Below are 21846 nucleotides of genomic sequence, written 5' to 3' on the forward strand. Positions count from 1 at the left end.
AGCGATTAATCGAGATTAATCGGATCGAACTTTAATGTATAATTTTCAGTTTTATATCACACGCACACATTTTTGTATGTAATTTTCAGTTTTATACATACACAAACACATTTTAGCCGGAAATTGGCTGGAATCTTGCTTAAATCTGCTGATTTTGGCTGGAATCTCGTCGGAAATAGTCGATCAAGTCCGATTAATCATGATTTAGGTCGGATTTGACCATCGTCCGATTAACACAAAAATAAACCAATGAAGTGAGTACTAACGATTAATTGGAGATTTTTGAAACACTAGTTATTTGGAGAGTGATAAAATCGATCATAAAAAACTAAATAATAAATATAAAATAAGTAAGCTATGACTGTTATTAAAATATCATAAAAGAAGTGACTATCATCACACCGAGTATGGCAGCAGCAGCGCTACTGGGGCGAGCCATCCCTCAGCTCCGCCTCCGTTTCCATCACCCAACGCTTCCGGCTGCAATCTGTTTCCTCATAAGAAGACCTTCCTACACAACCTCCGCCACCGAGCCTCCTCGCCCAATTAGAAACCCACCTCCCACTACTACTACTACTACTACTACTACTACTATAACAACAAAGCCTCTTTGTTAACCGCTAAACGCATTCCGCCTAAGGACCCCAAACGAGAGCATGATCCGGATTATCGTAAATGGAAGGATAAAGAAGCCGAGATATTTCTGGATATTGACCCTATCACTCTCCTCATTAAAGATATCCTCCACTCGGACAGGTATTTTAGAACAATTGAGTGCTGTTTTACTTTAATTTGGGGATGGATAGTTATTATGTGAAATTGGTCAATAATATGGCATTTTAGGAAGGCATGGTTAATGTGTTTTAGGGATAGGGATAAAATCAAGAGAGCATGATGGCTGTTAAAGTTGCCACTAGAATGCCACATTGTGAATTTTTTTTCCCACTTGGACCATGTGTTATGGTTCATTTTCATCATTCTCTCTCATTCGTCACGCCGGCGCCACCTCAGCGCGAGTGCTGTTCACAAGTTGAACCAGGGTGGTTTCGAGCTCAAGCTCGAAATTAAACGAGGCAACTTAGCTAGGCTCTAGCTTGATTTTGAAGTTAAACGAGACTATGATCGAGGCAACGAGCCGAGCCATGACCCGAGCCGAGCTTAGGTTGATTTTGGCTCGGTTACAAAAATGATCCAGCTCAGATTGTTTTAAATATAGTTTTTTTAGCTAGTTTTATTCGAGCTTTTATCGAGCGAGCCACGAGCTCGAGCTTCGAGGCGCGGGCTTTTTGAACAGCTTTTCCTCCGTCATTTAACCTCACCACTCAACCCCTGTTATGGTTCATTCCCCTCATTCTCCACCATTATATTATATAATAATATATAGAAATGAAAAAGAAAGGAAAAGAGAAAAATAAAAAAATGCTTATTGGAGAGAGAGGGAATGAACCGTCTGGCCACCTTCATTTCACGCCTGACCATTTGGGGGTGGCGTGGTGTTCCTCCTTCACCCTTGAAGGTGGGATGATGCAACGCAGGACCCTAGGAGGGTCTTGCATGACCCATACCTCATAGCCTTACAATGGGTCTTGCATCAAAACTACTACTTTTGATGCTAGAAATGAGTTTTTTTTTTACAAGTACGACGGACCTTTTAGATAGCCCAATGTTACAAAGATATGCGAACATTCTCAAAGATTATTCTTTGTACATTCTCATTCAAAACATGCATAAGAAATGTTATTAAATAATGTGACTAATTCTTTAGGGGTTGGACTATAATAAGAAACCATGTTTTTTTATGTTATCTTCTCAATGAGTAGAGTGTCTAGACACATTTTAATGTCATAAACCTAGCTTTCCAAGCTTAAGTAAGTCAGCCTAACTTTGATCCTATGTTTCACACAACTTATATAGGAGTGCAAGATTATAAGGCATACGAAGACTTACATTGCTTTAAAGAACACTCTAGATTCTTCTGTAAAGGCTCTTTTTTTTAAGATCAATTTGGAACTTATGGGAACTTTAGTTTTTTTATCCATGTTTTAGGCGGGTTGTCACATTAAGCTACCGTCATTGTTGTGTAAGGCATGAAGTGCATAGACCCCTTAATAAAATACTTATTCAAACATGAAGTATTGTTTTTGTAGATGCACTCATGTTGTACTGGCATGAACATTCTTATTCTTCCCAACGATTTTTCTAACTTCTAAGTCTCTACCCTAAATATGCATCCTGGCTTAGATTCTCATATCGAGTCTCAGTTTCTTTTGTCTTTATCTTACTATGTTTGAGCACATATTTAACTTCTCATTGTAGGTCAAGTTATGGTTGCAAACACTTTAGGTTTTATTAAGTTAGATGGTATCTCAACCTTGACTTTAATTTTTATGTGGCTTTTGAGCTCTACATGACATGTAACTCGTATAAGCACAATTAGATATTTGGTTACAAACAATTGAGAGTTATTCAAGCTCAAGCTCATTTAAGTCCAGCTATTTGTATTGAGCTTGACTCGAGTTCGCATACTAATTCCCCTTTGAGCTATCAAATCAAGTTTGATCTTAGGCTAAGGTGGTCAAGGTGAGCTTCAACTTAGCTTGACTCATTTGCAACTCTAGGTCACAACTCACAACTACATCATACGACTAGAGATTGCACATCTGCATCTTATAGTTGGCTTCTTAGTGAAGACTTTATAAGATGTATTACTTTTGGCGCTCACCTGATGATTAGCGTTTCTTCTTTACGACTTTACTCATCTAGGTTTTGGTGTTACAAAGATGCGCTTCCACCAGATTAAGTTGTAGAGCTTTGTACTTTAGGTATCCCTTTCCACTATTAAAGGGTATTATATTGTTGTTGACCATTTTAAATGTATGCAGCATTTACTTTAAAGTCAAAGTTACCCCTAAGTGAGATATCTGGATGATGACAAACAAGACAACTTGATACTAAGTCATCTTAACCAAGGCTTTCAAGTTTCAAGTTTATGGAGTGTTAGATAGGGTTATAAAAAGCCCATGACTCATATATATGTTTGATAGGTCGCCACCTTATCAGCGGGTCGACCCATCTGGGTCCAAAAGGTCTCGGTTCAGTTACCTTGACCCAGTCAATCAGGAGCAAAGGTTTAGGGCTGAATTAGTGGGGGGTTGACTGATGGCTGTTGACTGCCAAAGATCGAGTGTTAGGACGCATTAACTACCTAAATTATGTTAAGTATTCCATTTCTGTTTTAGTTTTCTATGTCTTATTTTATTTTGATTATTATCAAGTTCATCTTGTGATTGGAGACTTACCATCTCGAATTGGTTAATCGGAGACTAGCCCCTCTCGAATCGGGCCAACTATCTTGTTATTTCAATAAAATAAATATTTCAACTTTTGGGTTCTATCATTTGGTTCCATCGCTGGGAATTTTACGAAAATGGTTCAACCCGGAACAACTCAACAGACAGGGGCACTGGTCAGGGTGATCCGATTGCCACCCAGTTAGCTGCTATGCTGCAAGGCTCGAGTCGCTAGACTCCGACATGGCAGCCCTTAAACAGCGGTCTCAGCCACGTGAAAAAGCCAGCTAAGGCAGAAACTGATTCGATGGAGACGGTTCTTGGCGATCACGACAGCAATTCCGACTCTACCATAAGATTGATTTCCCAACGTACAGTGGAGGTCCAAGAGGATGGGTATTAAAGACAGAAAAGTATTTCCGTTTTTACAACACCACGAAGGAAGAGAAAGTTGATGTAGCAACAATGCATTTAAATGGGGATGCTTTGGATCTATACGCCTGGTTAACAGCCGAGCAAGAGTTAATCTACTGTGAGGATTGGTTAAAGCACTGCAGAAATATTTCGGACCACCAGAATTTCCATACCCCGATGAGCACCTTTGTAGTATCAAGCAGGCAGGTTCTATCCAGGAGTATTGACAAGAGTTTGCATGTCGATCAGCGGGTATTAAACTGGCCCAACCTTTGTTTACTTGGGGTTTTTCTTTATGGCCTAAGGAAGAGTTGAAAGCTGATGTTAGGATCCATAAACCCCGGACCGTTTACAAAGCGATGAGCTTAGCCTTGGAATATGAAATCAAGATACAGCACACCCGAACCAGCAAAGGGTCTGAAGTTAAGCCCACTTCCACGATTAACCCTTCAGCCACGGATCAGCAGAAGACACTTCCTCGTTTCTCTGAAACTGAGAAACAGACATGTTTTGACAAGGGGAAATGCTTCAGATGTGGTGACAAGTATAGTCCCGGTCACCGGTGCAAGACGGGCACCTTCAAACTGCTCAAAATGGCTGATGATGTAGAGGATCAGAACAGGGACAGGGACAGAAGGGCAGTCACCGACACTTCTACCGATGGCTTGGCTGAGATTAGCCTTCATGCACTTTTTTGGCCAATTACCTACATCGACTATGAAACTTCATGGTATTTTGGGTACAACTGAAGTTCTAATTTTGGGTGATAGCAGTTCAACACATAATCTTATTTCGGGATAAGTTGGTTCGCGAGCTGAAACTCGCTACCCAGTTTGTTACTCCTTTCGGTGTACAAATCGGGAACGGTGACATAATCCGATGCAATCAGGTTTGCAAGGATGTCCCGCTGCAACTCTCTGGTCTTCAAATAAACCAAGAATTTTACCCGTTTGCATTAGGATGGGCTGACATAGTACCCAGTGTTAAATGGTTGTCCACACTAAACATGGTTCAAGCCAATTGGAACGAGATGTCACTAGTATTCTCCATCAAAGGTCAAGACCACAAGTTGCAAGGGCTGTCTCCCAATCTTCAAAGTTCTGCCACTTTCCACCATCTCACACTCAAACCGATTTGGAAACACCCCCTTTGGAAGCTGCCAAGTCAGATTCCATTTTTTCGACTTGAGGACGAGTCGTTTCTCCGGGCCGGAAGTATTGATACGACTCCACCTTATCAGCGGGTCAACCCATCTGGGTCCAAAAGGTCTCGGGTCAGTTACCTTGACCCAGTCAATCAGGAGCAAAGGTTTAGGGCTGAATTAGTGGGGGGTTGACTGTTGGCTGTTGACCATTGACTGCCAAAGGTCGAGTGTTAGGAGGCATTAACTACCTAAATTATGTTTAAGTATTCCATTTCTGTTTTAGTTTTCTATGCCTTGTTTTATTTTGATTATCCAGTTCATCTTGTAATTAGAGACATACCATCTCGAATTGGTTAAATCGGAGACTAGCCCCTCTCGAATCGGGCCAACTATCATGTTATTTCAATAGAATAAACATTTCAACTTTTGGATTCTATCAATGTTCCAATTTAAGGAGTATTAGATAGGTTATTATAGTAAGCCCATGACACACTTTTGTAGAATATGTATGTGTTCTCTATCTTACCGAACAAGATCTATTTCCAACAAATGTTTCATAGAATAGATAACATGCTATTGAGTATTGAAGTGTTTTATGTGGGGTAAGTTGCACTATTTTTTAAAATACATAATCCAACTCAAAACTACATAGTCTAAATCTATGTTATGCCGACTCAAGTCAACCGATAGGGTGTATAATCAAATATCTAAAAATGAGGCTGTCTTTTAAGTTTTGTGTTATATTGGAGTCTCCACCATAACAGAGAATTCGAGATTAAGGGATATTTACTTCGTGTTATGAAGGGTTTAAGATTAAATAAACTCTGATAGAATTCCTCAATTCCAAATAGACATCACACGTGCGTAAGCTATAAAGCATAGTGAGAAACCATGCGATTTCACTAAAAGCTCATACGACATAGTGCATAAGGTTAATTGTTTTAAAACAATATTTTATCAAAATCATAAACTCATAGCTGTTCAGAGGCCCATAATTTGACATGCTTGTGTCTTTCATATCTTCAAACATTTCTTTAATTAAGCATACATGCTTTAGAAAAGACACATATGATCCTTGTTTTGGAAATCACTTCTGACCTACCTTGAAGCCAATTGATCACTCTTGTAAAGTATTTATCTGTCAGGTATCACGTATGCTCGATCATCTATGCAAACTGATATTTTAGTATCTTTAACTTTCAATATAACATCAGTTAAGGTGTCTAAACAGCCTAAAAAATCTTTATGTTTACATTAAACAATCTCAAGGTTAAAACCCAACAAAACCCTGATTATGGACATTTCACATACACTCCAAATCTAATGATTTATCACAAACAATGAATGCATGATTCCTTCCATTTGTCATCATTATATACTCATTTTCTAACATTAAGTTGCCTCTTATCAACATATATACTCAAGAACATATACCCAAATGGATCAGAAAATGGGTCAATAGTATTTAACAGTCAAATTAATCATATTCAACAGTATTGCATAAACTACTATTAATATCAGTATTTAGCAGTCAAACTTTTATTCCTCATTCAAATAAATTATCACATAAAAGCTGTAGCAGTCAACCTAATCATGCTCACTAAGTAATTATCCTTTCTGCCACCAGGTATATGGATGGACAACAACTTACATCAACAGATGAGAAAATTGTGCTTCAAAAGCTTCTTGCTTATCATCCTCACTCTGAAGATAAAATCGGATGTGGCATTGATTCTATTATGGTAAGTTTTATAAAATCCTTTCTTTATTAAGGCTTTAATAGTTGACTACATTTTGTTTTTTTTTCTATTGTATCCTTATTATTCCCAACTAAGTTTAAATTATCATAGATGCTGATTCATTCATTGCATCTTTATATTATTTCATGGGCAAATTAAATAGTTACAGTTAGCCAATTACTACCTCTGGTCATATAATTTAACCCACTTTTGACTTCAAGATAGCAAATAAGTTGCCTTTAGTAGTTACACAATCTTGATTTGAAAAGGTTTGTACAACCATAAAAGCTTTCTGTTGCATCTGTCACATCTGCTTTACATCTTTTATCAATTAAACCATTGATAATTTTTTCACTCCTTGATTGTTATTATACATCACCCTTTTACATACCCCAGTTTTAACTAATTTTGACTCGGATGTGCATGAGGTACATTCCTGATCACCTCGCCACCTCACTTTTTTTAACCAAGTATACAAAATGTTTAGGTTTGGATCTCTTCAGAACTCTAAAAGTTTAAAATGTTCAAGAACTCCTAACAACCAATCATTTTATTAATTTATTTTATATGTTTAATATTATTTGGGTGTAGCTTTGTGATTTATTGTATGTAATTTTGTGATTACTATATGTAATCACAAATTTACATTTGTGTAATAACCAATTTACATAGATGTAATCATAAAATCACATATAATAAATGGCATAACTACCCTGATAAAGTTTAATATTTAATAAATAAATAAATAAAATGATCGGTTGTTAAGTGTTCTTAAATTAGTTGGAAGTTCTGAAGCGCTCCTGAACCTATATATGTATGCATAAGTTGTTCAAAGCCTTTGTCACCTTGATATGTATAAACTGGCTAAGAAATAGCAATAATGCATTTCTATGAAAGGACATGTTTAATAGCGTATTAAGTCCACATGTAGCAAAGAACGGGTCGTCCCATGGTTAGTTACTATACCTTGACATTTGCTAGCCTATTTAATTCTTTATACATCCTCCATGACATTCTTTATTAGTAACACCAAATAAAGTTGTTGATTAAATTGACATTAAGTCTAATTCACTTAAAGTCTTCAGAAATCTTGAGCTGTTAATGGCCCACAACAGTTGTCGTGTCATCCCAAATAAAAAATATTGACCATTTATTTATTACTTTTAACTGTAAACTTTTTCTTAATCTTGAAGGTTGACCGGCACCCGCAGTTCAAAAATTCAAGATGCTTGTTTGTTGTGAGAACCGATGGTGTATGGATCGATTTTTCTTACCAAAAATGTATTCGAGATTACATTAGACAAAAATACCCTTCTTATGCTGAAAAGTTCATCAAAGAACATTATACGCGCAGTAGTAGTTGATTACTACCCGACCCAAATTCATTGTCGGTTAACCGAATGACCGTTTGGTTCGAACCATGAGACACTATTTTGGACTTTGATCACCCACCCAAGTACAGTGGTGCTAGAGTTCACACGCATTTTGTCAATGGAGGTAGATAATAGTGTTGAAATGAAACAATTGAGTGGGAAAGTGACTGAAGTTGAAAGACTTAATTTTGTTGACTTGTGTTGATGTTTGTTTGACTTTAAGTGAACTGTGGGTTTTTTTATGAATTAGTTGGAAATATAGAAAAGGAGTACATGGACTGGTCTGTTTGGGTTGCAGTTGATGACCATAAAAGACAAATATTTAGAGCTTTATTTGCTTGCAGGCATGAACCTACTTTGTGAATGTTTGTTGTGTTGCTACAAATGCCATTATTAGTTAATATTTGTTTGAATCCACTAATAACTACTATGACCCACGTATGTTTATTCCTGTCAAAAACATCAATTCTAACTCACACAAATTTAAAATCATGAAACCCTAACATGCGTGTTTAACTCATTTATCTAACGGGTTGATGGGTCGTGATAGATGTGATAAAGCGGGTTATACATGGGTTAGTGGGCCAAATTGTTTATTTAAACGGGTTAAGCATGTTAACCTAAACATGACTTAAGTGAGTTAGATATGACAACTTAAAAGCTGATTATTTTCATATCGTGTTTGAAGTTGTCATCCTTGTTTATAAGTTGAAAATTTCATATGTTAGTTGCAAATATCATGTACATTCTTCTATAAGTAGAAAATTTCACAAACTTCCTTCTATGAAATTAAAACTGACATTATTTACTTGTGAAATTGACTAATAACTTTTTTACCCCCCTATCCCCCACCTTTCCTCAATTAACAATAATTCACCAATATGCAATCATTTCTTTGGAGGGAAAACCCACTCGTGGCCTCGTGGGCATGCCTAGAATTGTTTGTTTGCATGGAACAGCTTTTAACCATAAATCCACTGAGAAGTATTCAATTTTTGTTTTTGTCATTTGAACTTGCTTGCTTATACAGTGAATTGGCTGGCTCGTAGACATGTTTTCTAAATGTTTGACATTTAACAATTATCTATTCATTTAGTTTTGCTAATTGTGTGATGTGTATTTTGATAACACCGTTCGTTGTAGTTTAATAAAGAGACGCCGTCCATGGCATGCCACTATTTATGTGACAGTGACATGAGGCTCTAACTAATTAAACTACAAAACACAACCTATGTAATTGGTAAGTTATACATCCATTAAAGAATATAAGAAGTCTTCTATAAAGTTACTTCCCAAGTACCATGAAACTAGGTTTGTTTTAATGTTGAACAACTACTTAATATGGAGGGTGATAACTAATAAGTGGTGGTGGCGGTGGTGTGCTGGTTCCATCACCATTATAGCTACACTTTCAAACGGCCAATCATCAACAATAATCACAGCCCAGTGGTAATAATTTTACTCCAAACTTGTACCTCATGGTTCAAGACTTGTACATATATAGGTGGCAAAACCAAAAACAAAGACTTTATGATTATTATTATGTGACAAAAGCCATTTATATTGATCCTGCATTATGTTTTTGATCTGAGTGGGCCCCTTTCACATGGTTACCAATGGTAATATTATTTCATTTCATTGTTTAGTTGAGTCATACCTCCAATATGATGATGGCCCCACACACTAATAGAGTCAACAACCATATAATTTGGTCAAATGCTGGATTTATTGCTTTTTAAATGATATAACATGCATTTTTATTTATTTATTATTTTTTGAGAAATTTAATTCAGAAAATAAGTAAATGGAAGAAGGTTATTTGGAGGGAAAATCAAGCAATAAAGTAAAAAAGAAAAGTAGATGGCAAGGTGAAGAAAAAGAAAGCAAGAGATCACATCAAGTAAACAATTCACAAACTGGGCAACATTGCATTTAATTTGATAGTACAACTTCACATAGCCTAACTCACAACTTCTCTTTTCTTGTTACCCTACACCAGTTCACACAGGATCTTCAAGATTTTTTCACTTTAAAATACCTCTGTAAAAAAATAAAAATATGGAACAAAATTTACTGTTTACTCTTTAACATTTAATCATCTTCATTCATCCTACTTTTTTCTTTAGTTTCATAAATAATTAATTTGGTTAATGTTATTCTAAGTGTAAGACATCTTAAAAAAATGTATTATTTTTATAGAGAGAACATAAAATTTTGTAAATCAATGACAAACGGTTGAAATTAGGAAAAAAAAAATTTGTAATGAATGGTAAATATTGAATGGAAATGAGTGCATCCAAAAGATTTTTTACAGTGAGTGAAGTAAGTGAACAGTTGAGATGAAGAGAGGACAGTGAAGCAGCAGGGCAGAATCAAAAAGGTTGAAAATGATGAGACATTTTGACAGTTTATATCTAAATAAATGGACCACAATACACACCAAAATTCATATACTCTCTTTTGTCTTAGTTACATTTTTAGTAAAATCTTTATTTACAAATATAAACAAAAAAAATTGAAAACTAAGTTTGAAAGAAAGTGTTCATATATAGAAGGTATTTTTTTTAACCCCTACCCTGATAATAACATCAAGAGTGAATTCAATTTTAGTTTTAAAATATGCATTTAAAACTCAAAGTTGATGGGTGAGTTGTGAGTAATCTATATAAGTTATAGTCTACCTCACTTATTACTAATTAATTATTTTAGTTTTATTAACAAAATATATATTACTTAATTATTTTTCATCTTAATTATGCATTAACTATTTAACAAAATTTAAAATGTTATTAGATACTAAATTACATTAAATAAAAATTGTTATATTTAAATTTAAATATATAATATACACGTTTAGGTTTCCAAATCAAATTTCAAGTAACTTATGGGATCAGCTCATTTACACCTAAGTGTGTGTAGTGGAATGGCATTCCAGACGACAAAGGCATGGAACACCTCCCCTTCACCGGGCGATAAGAGAGGCGAAGGGGGGCGACAAATATTTGTCGCTTACTGATGAACAAAAATAATAATAAAATAATAATAAAGTAATAATGTGAACATTGGTAGCAAGCCATCCACGTGTGAAAATCGCCCCTACAACACCATTACACCCATAAAACAAAAATTATTCATTTACAGACTATGCGCTACAACTTATCCCCCTAAATTGTCGCTCGCTCGGAAAATGCTCACTCTTTTTTTTTTGCTCGATTGTAAACAAGCCGCTCTGCTTGGTTCGGTTTGTAAACGAACCAAGCACCGGGCAAAGGTCTGCTCAGTTCGGTTTGGCTCGAATATTTTTAATTTATTTTATATATGAACAAATATATAAATACATATACAACCACATATAAAATATAAGTATACAATATTTAAACCCTTTAAAATTTTTTCCTATTCCGTCAGTTTTATAGTTTTATTATTTTGATTCAAATTTTCAGAATAATAAAAGTTTGCTTACATTTTCATTATATCTCACTTCAAACTTCTTTCTTCTAAAAATTTACAATTTATTATACGTTTATCTAAAAATTACTAATTTGTTTACAAAGTATATTATTTACAGCTTTCAAAACTTGTTTTTATTAAAATTTTTAAGGTGAAAAAGAAATAAATAATTCTCGAAGTCGCTCGTTGTTCAATCGAAAAACACTCAATTCGATTTTGACTTGTTTCGTTTTTCGCTCGGTTAAAATTTTAGCCGTTCGGTTCGGTTCGGTTGTAAACCGCCAAGCAACGAACAAACCTTCGCTCGGCTCGTGAACAGCCCTACCTTAGAGGCAGGTCTACTTTAAAACCAAAACAAAAAGAAGTCTCTTTCATATAAGATTTTACAACACGAAATTAACAAAGTAGAATTTACACCATTTCCCCCAATCTATTGAAGATCTTTTGCTCTGATGTCTCATCCATTATGAAATAATCTTGATTTCGTTTAACACGTTGGTCACCACAAATGTTATTTACACGTAAACTAGTAATTAACATACCAATAAACAAAAAAAAGTAAAAAAAAAAATTGGACCGCGACAGTGACTCAACTTGTATTCAGTTGGTATCGGTTACGTTTTAAGGTAACTAAAAACAAAAGAGAAGTTTGTCAAGCTAACATATAAAATGGCTTTTAGCATATAGAAGAAATTAAAATATATAAAGCAGTGTTTATTCGGTTGGTAAGACGTTTGTAAAACCTAAGTGTTGATCTCAGTGTTGTCAGTGAAGCCCAACGCAAGTTGATAAAACCTTAGCGTTGCGACAGTGACTCGACTTGTATTCAGTCGGTATCGGTTACGTTTTACGGTACCATAGCCAAAAACAAAAGAGAAGTTTGTCAAGCTAACATATAAAATGACTATTAGCATATTGAAGAAATTAAACTATATAAAGCAGTGTTTATTCGGTCAGCAAGACGTTCGTAAAACCCGAGTGTTAATCTGAGTGTTTTCGGTGAAGCCCGGGCATTGAAAAAACTCGAGCTTTAACACATGGGCGTTGGTAAAACCCGAGCACTAGACGACAAACAGACACAAATATAATTAATATCTGTTACATTCATTGGGGACATGGCATAAGCATAATTTTAAAAATAGAAACAAAGAAATAAAAAAAAAACATACATATATTTTGAAAAAGCAAAAAAAAACAATAAAATAATAAAGCTAATCTTGTGGCACCGACTGTCACATTTACTATATACTAGTAATTTAGCCGCGTGTTGCGCGGTAAAATCGGTCAGTAAAACTCGGCGTTGCAGTGGCAAATCAACGCGAATTCAGTCAATAGGTAACTACATCCATTACGGTAATAGAAGTAAAACAAAATGGAAACAGAAAAATAAAAATAAAAATTGAGGTTGGCAAATGGGGTGGAGTCAGTTGGTCCCGCACGACGGCAGCGAGTCACTGCGAATTTAGTCCATGTTAGCTACGTTCGTTATGGTACTTGAACTTAATTAAAATGAAAACAGAAAATAAAAATAAAAATTAAGGTGAGCCAATGGGGTGACTTCAGTCGGTCCCAGAAGCTGAGGCATCGGCTCTACGACACTCATATAACATATTATAAATTTCTTTTGTTAACATATTTAAAATAATGTTTATTCGGTCGATAGACCCGGGCGTTGGTAAAACCCGATCATTGCAACAGCGAGTCGACTCATATTCGGGCGTTCCGGTGGTGAGTCGGTAAAACTGGGGCGCTGGTAAAATCCGGGCTTTCTGTGACATTTGAGCCAAAAAACAAGGTACACCTCAGTACGTATTTATCGATTAAGCAAATAAACGTTTTTTGCGTAACAAACGAACGATTAACCGAACGGGTCAGGTTATGACCCAGATATCCCGGGGGGCCATCTATAAGTGATATATGTTTAATATAAGCTAAAATATTGATAATATGGCCTTAGTTCAATAGCAAACAAGTTAAACGAAAACATGCTCGTTTAACTACCCGCTATAGATTTAAACATGAAAGATAGTTACAAACAAAGCATTGTATTATCCGTTAAGCCGAAAAATACTTACCAAACACTTATTTGAAATGTAAAAAAGCGATCCGTGAAAATATTTTCAACTTTTACAAACATATAGTATGTGTTTATAATTTTACACAAAACTAGCCGAAAAACACTCGTTTTCGCACTGTTTAACGCACCCGATAAGTTTTTCGCGCCAAAAACCGAACCCGAACTAAATTTGGACTGGGCTTCTCGTGTTTGGGCCTTTAGAATCGGTTATTTGGGCCAAAATGGGCCCAAGGGGGCCCAAACTCTCTACCGGCCGCAACCATGGGGACCCCCCCCCCCCCCCCTTTTTGATTTCTTTCACATATAAACTAGTTCAAAGATATTTTTGCACATTTATCCACAAGCAAATTCTGGAAAAACCTTTCTTCATCAGGAAACTCTTCAAACCCAAAGGTAAACAACTTAAATAATCAACTTTTACACTTGTTTAACCTTGATTAATACCATATAAACATGTTTTAATTGTTAAAAATCATAGTTAACCATGTAAAACCCTCAAAAATCATTCAAAAACATACTTTTATGCTAAACCTACTTTCAAATCAGAATCATGATCTTTTTTGGCTATAAACACGGATTAAAGGGTTGAAACGACATTTTTACGATTCAAGAGCTCGTTTTTGTGCACTAACCGAAACCCTAAGTCAAGGGCTGTTATGTTGATGAAAAATTGCTTGATTTGTGATATAGGACTTGTATCTATCCTACATAGGAGCACAAGAGCTTGAAAAGTTGATTAGAAAGGCGGAAACGAACCAAAACCGCTAAAGTAATGCCGAAACACTCGCTTACGTGCTGTTTAGGTTAAGGCTTTGATGTGCATATTTTTAGGTATTGAAATTTTACAGGAACATAAGGTACCATATCATTGAGTCCCTGTTAAAATTTGGTAATTTTTCGACTATCCGAGAATATTTGGCGAATTTATTACCGAATTGGGACATTTATTTGGGAAAAATAGTTAAAATGCTTAAAAAATTATGAAATATTGTGGGAACTCATATTTGGTATATTTTGATCACATATAAACTTTGGGATCATTTGGAAAAGTTTAAGGGTGTTTTGTGCATATGTGTTTGTATGAATTTTTATAGCCGAATTTGGATCGAAAAGTATATTGAACAAGCTTATTGCATTCTGAAATTGATACAGGTTGTTTTGGGACATAATTTGAGTATTCAGGATTTTTTTTGGAATTTTTAGAAATCGTTTGGGATAAACAGACGATTTTCAGGCAAAATATAGATGATAAAATAAATTTTTATAAATTAAAAAATCAGTAAATAATTCCTGAAATATTTTTATAAAAATCTGCATATTTTAATTGATAAGTGGCTAAATTTTCATAATTTAATAATTAACGGTTAATTAATTATGCTAATTTGAAGATTAAACAAATTCAGTTTTTATAAAAACCGGCAAGTTCACGACTACCGAACCTGCGGGAATATCAAAAGACCAAGAGTGATAAAAAAATCATATTTTTGGATTAATTAAGTAAAAACGAACCTCTCTATGAGAAACCTGGACAATCTGGATAGATTGTGTGCGTTTCTTCTCAAATCAAACTGAATAAACAGAAACGGGCCCCGTAGCTAATCCGGGACCCCAGTATGTGATCTTTCTTTATAACTTAATCATTTTATTAACCAATACATTTACCCAAGCTTATTTCCCCATAACTGTTTTCTGAACGCGTAAACAAACAACTTGGCCGAGCTGGGAAAACGAGAATCTGAGCCAAGTTCGGTTTTAAGTATTAGACATTGAACATCACAATCTAAGCCTATTGCCACTTTCTGGGCGTTCCAGCTATACCCATATTAGTTATACAGCCCAGTTTAGTATTGAGATTATAATAATATTAAAATATTAATATTATTATAATATTGATTATAGGAACTAGTGATAGCAAACTGAACAAACCGCGAGCTAACACAGTGCTGAGTATCTACTAAAAAGTGAGTTTCATGACCCCACTCTTTAATCAGTTTTACGAACTTTCGGGGTGAAAAGCATGTTTCCTTATATCTATGTACTTATCTGAAACGTATGATGATGTGAATTATCTAAGTGCTAACACATGAAAGTCCCCACTAACACAGTGATTAACTTCGAGCCGGTGGCTTGTGAATAGTACTATTGGTTTGACAAACCCAAACGGAATCAGCCTGGTTGCCGTGTCACATAGCGCCGTTTGCACATGACCATACTTATACAAACAGGCTATGTAGTGTTAGACATAGCTACCGGGTCATGTTGTGGGCGGAAGGGGAGCCACAGTGGTTGATTGAGCGTGGGAAATGGATGCACGCAGCACATACAGTCAAGGCTTCACTGTAGCTTAGCATAATTACATCATTTACATACATACATACTTATATTATGATTACAAGTGTTAACTTGTGAATATCCATAACTGTTTTCTTGAAACTCACCAACTCCAGTAGTTGATCCGTTTTAAACTGCTTTTTAGGATTACCAAAGTTGGAATAAAGTGATGTCGTACTATCTATTGTGGAACGTGCTCGATGCTATGTGAATAGTCGCAAGGTTATTGGTACGAACAGAATAGTTTAACGAACGTATTTTGTTGTAACACCTAGTTTGAACATAAAGATAAATCAATGCAATATAATGTATATTACTTTGTAATGTTTCTTTATAAACAATGTTGTTAATATCAGAGGTGTCTGTTACATTCCCGTTTTACGCTTCCGCATTGTGCTAGTCGGGGTGTGACATTTCCGGCGGAGGGTCAACGTGCAATGGGGTGGCATTGCGATCGGCCCCAGACGCTAAGGCAGTGACTCTAGGACACTCATATAACATATTACGATTTTTTTTGTTACCATATTTAAGACAATGTTTATTTGGTCAGTAAACCCAAAAGTTGGTAAAACCTGATCATCAAAACGCCGAGTCATTCGGGCGTTTGTGGTGGTTAGTCATTAAAACCGGGGCACTGGTAAAAAGCTAAGCTTTTCGGAGGTGGGTCAACGCGCGTTTCATAGATTTCGTTTACATTTGTTACGGTATCGTAACTAAAAATAAAGTTTTGTAAAACCCGGGCGTTGGTAAAACCTGAGCGTTGTCTGTACTGGACGTTGCGTGGTGAGTCTGTAAAACCCGAGCATTGTTAGGTGCGGACATTGTGGCGGTAAGTCAACACGATTTCAGTAAAACAAAAAACATAATGCTTGTTACGAATCTAGAAAAAAAAAAGAAAAAACATTTAACCAATAAAAAAATTAAAAACAAAATTTTGGAGCATTAAGATGGTGCCACTTAGCCCAATTAAGGCCTTGCGGCACCAACTGAAACATAGATTCTTCAAATTAATATATTTAAAAAAAACAAAAAAATGTAGCTGCACTCATACAACTTATTGTATAAAAATTTAGTTAATTTAAAACAACGTTTTTTTTCAGTTGGAAAAACTTGAGCGTTGCAACGATGACTCGACTTACATTATGCCGGTATCCTTTACGTTTTACGGCACCATAACTAAAAACAAAAGATACGTTCGTGAAATTAACAAATAAAATGACTATTAGCATATGCATATAAAAGAAATTAAAATATATAAGGCGGTGTTTATTTGGTCGGTAAAACCTGAACGTTGATAAAACCTGAGTGTTAATCAGGGTGTTGTCGATGAAGCCATGACGTTGGTAAAACTTGAGCTTTGAAACACGAACGTTCGTAAAATACCGAGGGTTGGTAAAAAACCGCTGCGACGATGACTCGACTTACATTATGCCGGTATCCGTTACGTTTTACGGCACCATAACTAAAAACAAAAGATACGTTCATGAAATTAACAAATAAAATGACTATTAGCATATGCATATAAAAGAAATTAAAATATATAAGGCGGTGTTTATTCGGTCGGTAAAACCTGAACGTTGATAAAACCTGAGTGTTAATCAGGGTGTTGTCGATGAAGCCATGACGTCGGTAAAACTTGAGCTTTGAAACATGAACGTTGGTAAAGTACCGAGCGTTAGACGGAAAATAGAGGCAAATATAGTTGGTATCTGTTACATTAGTTGGATATAGACATAACTTAAAAACAAAAAAAACTACTTTGAAATGCAAAAAAAAAAAAAGAAAGAAAACAATAAAATAGTCAAAAATAATTTTGTGGCGCCGACAAATCAATTTTACTTCTATATTCACGTTCAAGTTCATTAAACAATTTTGGCATGTTTTGCATATCGACTTTTTTAAATTCGTCAAAGAATTCGAAGAACGGGGCCTTTTACTACAGGATTGCAACTCATCTTTTATATCTCTTATACCAAAAGGCACATATCCAATTGCTTTGAAAGACTTTAGACCTATTAGGCTGAGGGGTGTGGGGGGCTTTAATGGGGGCTTTAATAGGGGCTCCAACCAATAATATTATGACGTGTGGCAGAGAGAGAAACTGGATAAGGGGGGTGTTGGAGCCCCCGTTGGAGCCCCTGGCCCTGGTGTGGGGGGGCTTTAATGGGGTATAATTATATAGGAAAAATATTTTTTTTTTGGTTTGTTCGGATCCCAACGGTCAAAAAACCATCAAATCCCGTGCTTTTCTCTCTCTTCTCCCGCTAACAGGCTCACGCCTGCATGGTTTTCCGCGTTAGCGCCCCCGTTAGCGCCCCGGTGGTGTGGTGTTAGTGCCTGGGGGCGCGAGCGGAGGGGCTCTAGCGCCCCCGTTGAAGCCCCACACCCCTCAGCCTTAGCTTGATCGGATGTATGTCAAAAGTTATCTAAAAATTTTTAGCATTACGGTTGAAAAAGTTTATCCCTTCTTTAGTTGGTTACGAGCAATCCGCCTACATCGAGGGTCGAAACATTCTCGATGGTCACTTGATTGTTAACAAAGTTGCCTCATGGGTCAAAAGTTGCCACAAAAAATGTATGTTGTTAAAGGTGGACTTTGATAAAGCTTTCTACTCGATCAATTGGGATTACTTGGACTCGGTAATGGCTCAAATGGGTTTCGGGTCTAAGTGGAGACTTTGGATCTCCACATGCCTCGCCTCGGGAAGAGCGTCTGTTCTCGTTAACAGTTCTCCTACTTTGGAGTTTGAATTTAAAAGGGGGGTTAAACAAGGCGACCCGCTCGCGCCTTTTCTTTTCATTTTGGCACTGGAGGGGCTAAACACGGTCATGAAATCGGCTATTAGCAACAACCAAATAAAAGGGGTGAAATTGCCTAACAATGGCCCGATTATTTCCCACGTCATGTACGCGGATGATGTTACATTCATTTCTGATTGGAATGCAGTTGATATGGTAAATTTAACTCGGATATTACGGTGCTTCCATCTAGCTTCTAGTTTGAAGGTCAATTTTAATAAAAGCAAGGTTTATGGTAATGGGGCGACGAATGCCGAGGTACGTAACATGGCAAGGATAATTCACTGTGAACCAGCTACCCTCCCTTTTACGTTTCTTGGGTTACCAATCATGTTGAATATGGGTCTCTCCAAACATTGGAGACCTGTTATCGACCGGGTTAAGAAGAGACTTAACCAATGGAAAGCTACCTCACTGTCTTTCGATGGAAGGCTTACGTTAATTAAAGTCGTTCTTGGGAGTCTGCCTTTATATTTCCTTTCAATGTTCCATGCACCGCTAAAATCTATAAAAGAACTTGAAAAAATTAGGAGGAAATTCCCATGGGGTGGTCCTGGAGACAAAAAGAAAATTAATTGGGTTGCTTGGAACATTGTTGTGAAGCCTAAACGATACGGTGGTTTAGGCGTTGGGTGTCTAAAAATGATGAACTTGGCTCTTCTAGCCAAATGGTGGTGGCGGTGGAGAACCAAAAATGATCACCTGTGGGCAAAATGCATGAAATCAATTAACTACTCTAGATTTCATCCAGATGGGCGTTTGGCGAAACAGTCCGTTCGTGGAGCATGGCAAAACATCGTGAAGATCAGTAAAAAATTTCTAGACTTCGGGATTGAATTAAATGAGACATTTTTAGAAAGGTGGGGACAGGTCACTCGACTCGTTTCTGGTTAGACGTGTGGCTTGGAAAATTCACTTTGAAGGATACTTTCCCTAATCTTTAAAAATTGGCAGTTAAGAAAACGTGTCTGGTTAGTGATTTGGTTTCCTTGTTTGGTTCCGGGCTAGTGTTTGTGGATATTGAATGGTCTAAATCACACCTATCTCCTGAGGAGTCGTATGACTTAAATGATCTCAAGGAAATGGTTACGTTGTTTTCATTCAATGAAGGTAAAGATGGGTGGCGTTGGACTGGTGACTCTTCGGGCAGGTTCACGGTTCAAGCAAAGAGACGACTCATGGCAGACTCTATTCATGGAGACGATGTTCAGATTTGCGGGTGGGAAACTTGGGTTCCAATTAAAATAAATTGTTTTGTATGGAAGTTGCTCTAAAACAAGATCCCGGTCGCGCCCAACCTAATTGATAGAGGAATGCCTTTGTTATCGAGCAGTTGTCGGGTGTGTGCTTTGGAGGATGAATCGACGAAACACGTTTTTGGATTGCACCCGGGCTAAAGCGATCTGGAGGTTAATCTCGCTTTGGGGTGGATGGGATTTTACTGGTCTAGATTCTTTCGAGCATCTGCTGGGTGTTACGGTGGAGCCGCAAAGTAAGATGAGAAGGCGTTTATTGTTGGCGATTATTTACTCGACTTTGTGGTTCATTTGGAAACAACGGAACGAGAAGGTGTTTAAGGCTCGGGCATTATCCATTGCCTTCACGGTTGATGAAATTAAAAGAAGCTTATTTGGGTGGTTCAAACTTAGATCCAAGTATAAGGAAGTCGATTGGAGTGTTTGGACCGACTCCCCATTGTCTTGTATTACACCTTAAATGTTTTCCTTTTGTTCTTCACTGTTTTTTATTTCAATGTCTATAACTTTTTTCCAGCTTCCTGCTAGAGGCGTTTACGTCTTTTTTTAATATAATTCTACCATTGCCGTGAAAAAAAAAGATAATAGATAATGTTATCATGTTTAGAAAATAATTTATATGCTTCTTATTCTTCTACTAGTTTGGGTAGGCGGTAGACTTGCTTCAAAAGCATATGAAGCTACAGCAGCATGCGTATGGGGGTCAACTTTTTTCATTCTTTTTTTTTTCTTAATTTTCTTTTTCTTTTTCTCTTTCGAATATTTCTCTCTCTTTTTTAAAAATATAAATAACAAAAGAAAACGTATATGTGATTGCCTTTGCTAAAGGAAGACAGAAAAAAAGGATTTTTTTTATTTATTATAATTGTTTTGTATAAAGTTGTATTGAAAATACCCATAAAGCAAAATGAGATATTCCGATAAAAAGAATTTTTAACATTGTTATTACCCAAAGTGAGAGTGGAATTTGGGATTTACGAAATTCACTACACTTTGCAATGCATGCTTAGAGTTGTTATTATTAATATTATTATCCTAACGTGGATTTAGAGTAACATGAAAAAGTAGGTATAAGAATACAATGTATTATTGAATACTTATGCATTTTAACGATACTTTAATCATTAAAATTTTCATTATAAAAACAAAAAATAGTCAATATATCCTTATGATAAAAAAAACTTGGCAGCCTAGTAGAGCATCCCTAGTGGTTTAAAAAAAAGACGAAAACGCTCCATACAGTTACTACCACGTAGTTGAAAAACATTCCTAAGAAAAATGTTAAATTAAATAAAAATAATTAATGGTTTCACTCAAGCATAGTAAATAAAATAATGTTTAAATTAAATAAAAAGGAAAGTTAAAAAAATATATATGTGGGTAATTGATGGAAAGTAAGATTCAAGTGCAGGGAAAATCGTTCTTTGGATGATGTAGGAGGGGCATTTTGGGGGTGCCACATAAGCAAGCAAATGCGCTCACCGCTTAAGAATTTTGATAGATATATTCAATAAATCTTTGAGAGCGGAGATAGTTAGTCTATTGTTAATATAGCAGAGCTTCTAATAGCATTTTTTTCTAGTTAGTGTCTTTGGTTGATCAATATGAAGGGACACGTATGTAACTTATTTCTTAGTACAACACATGCTTATTTGAAGTTTTTGATCTTTCATATTTGAATCGTCACTTTATATCATATGATCTGCTATCAAGATTAGGGACGAGATATTATATCTTTTTCATATTTCACCTTTAACCATCGGTTTGAACTTTGGCTAAATTAAAACCAAGTTTCTCTACTTTGTAAATATTCAAGTATACACGTAACTTTGACAGGTGTTACAGTTTGTCATCTAGCTGGCTGCCTAGCCATATGATTCGTGTGTGTGTAGGTAGTAGTTTATTAAGAGTTTCACTTCCATTTAGACCGAAAGGTGATAGGGAATTGTATTGTCTTGTTTCATTATTTGGGT

General features: G+C 36.1%; 1 protein-coding gene and 1 pseudogene across 2 annotated transcripts; both read left to right on the forward strand.

Moving 5' to 3' along the window:
* Positions 1-407: 407 nt before the first annotated feature.
* LOC143588763 (protein DCL homolog, chloroplastic-like) lies at positions 408-8073 on the forward strand (annotated as a pseudogene). Its single transcript, XR_013145162.1, has 3 exons — positions 408-756; positions 6476-6590; positions 7781-8073. The product of XR_013145162.1 is annotated as a protein DCL homolog, chloroplastic-like (transcript).
* Positions 8074-19973: 11900 nt separating this feature from the next.
* Positions 19974-20333, forward strand: LOC143588760 (uncharacterized). Its single transcript, XM_077069685.1, has one exon. The coding sequence runs from the start codon at positions 19974-19976 to the stop codon at positions 20331-20333; it is 360 nt and encodes a 119-aa protein (XP_076925800.1).
* The last annotated feature ends 1513 nt before the right edge of the window (positions 20334-21846 follow it).

The sequence above is a fragment of the Bidens hawaiensis genome, unplaced genomic scaffold, assembly GCF_021521415.1.
Source record: "Bidens hawaiensis isolate Kalapana, Puna unplaced genomic scaffold, B.hawaiensis_p1.1 tig00036759_1, whole genome shotgun sequence".
NCBI lineage: Eukaryota > Viridiplantae > Streptophyta > Magnoliopsida > Asterales > Asteraceae > Bidens > Bidens hawaiensis.

Coding starts and splice junctions, on each gene's coding strand:
- LOC143588760 (XM_077069685.1), top strand. CDS start 19,974: ATGAATCGACGAAACACGTTTTTGGATTGCACCCGGGCTAAAGCGATC.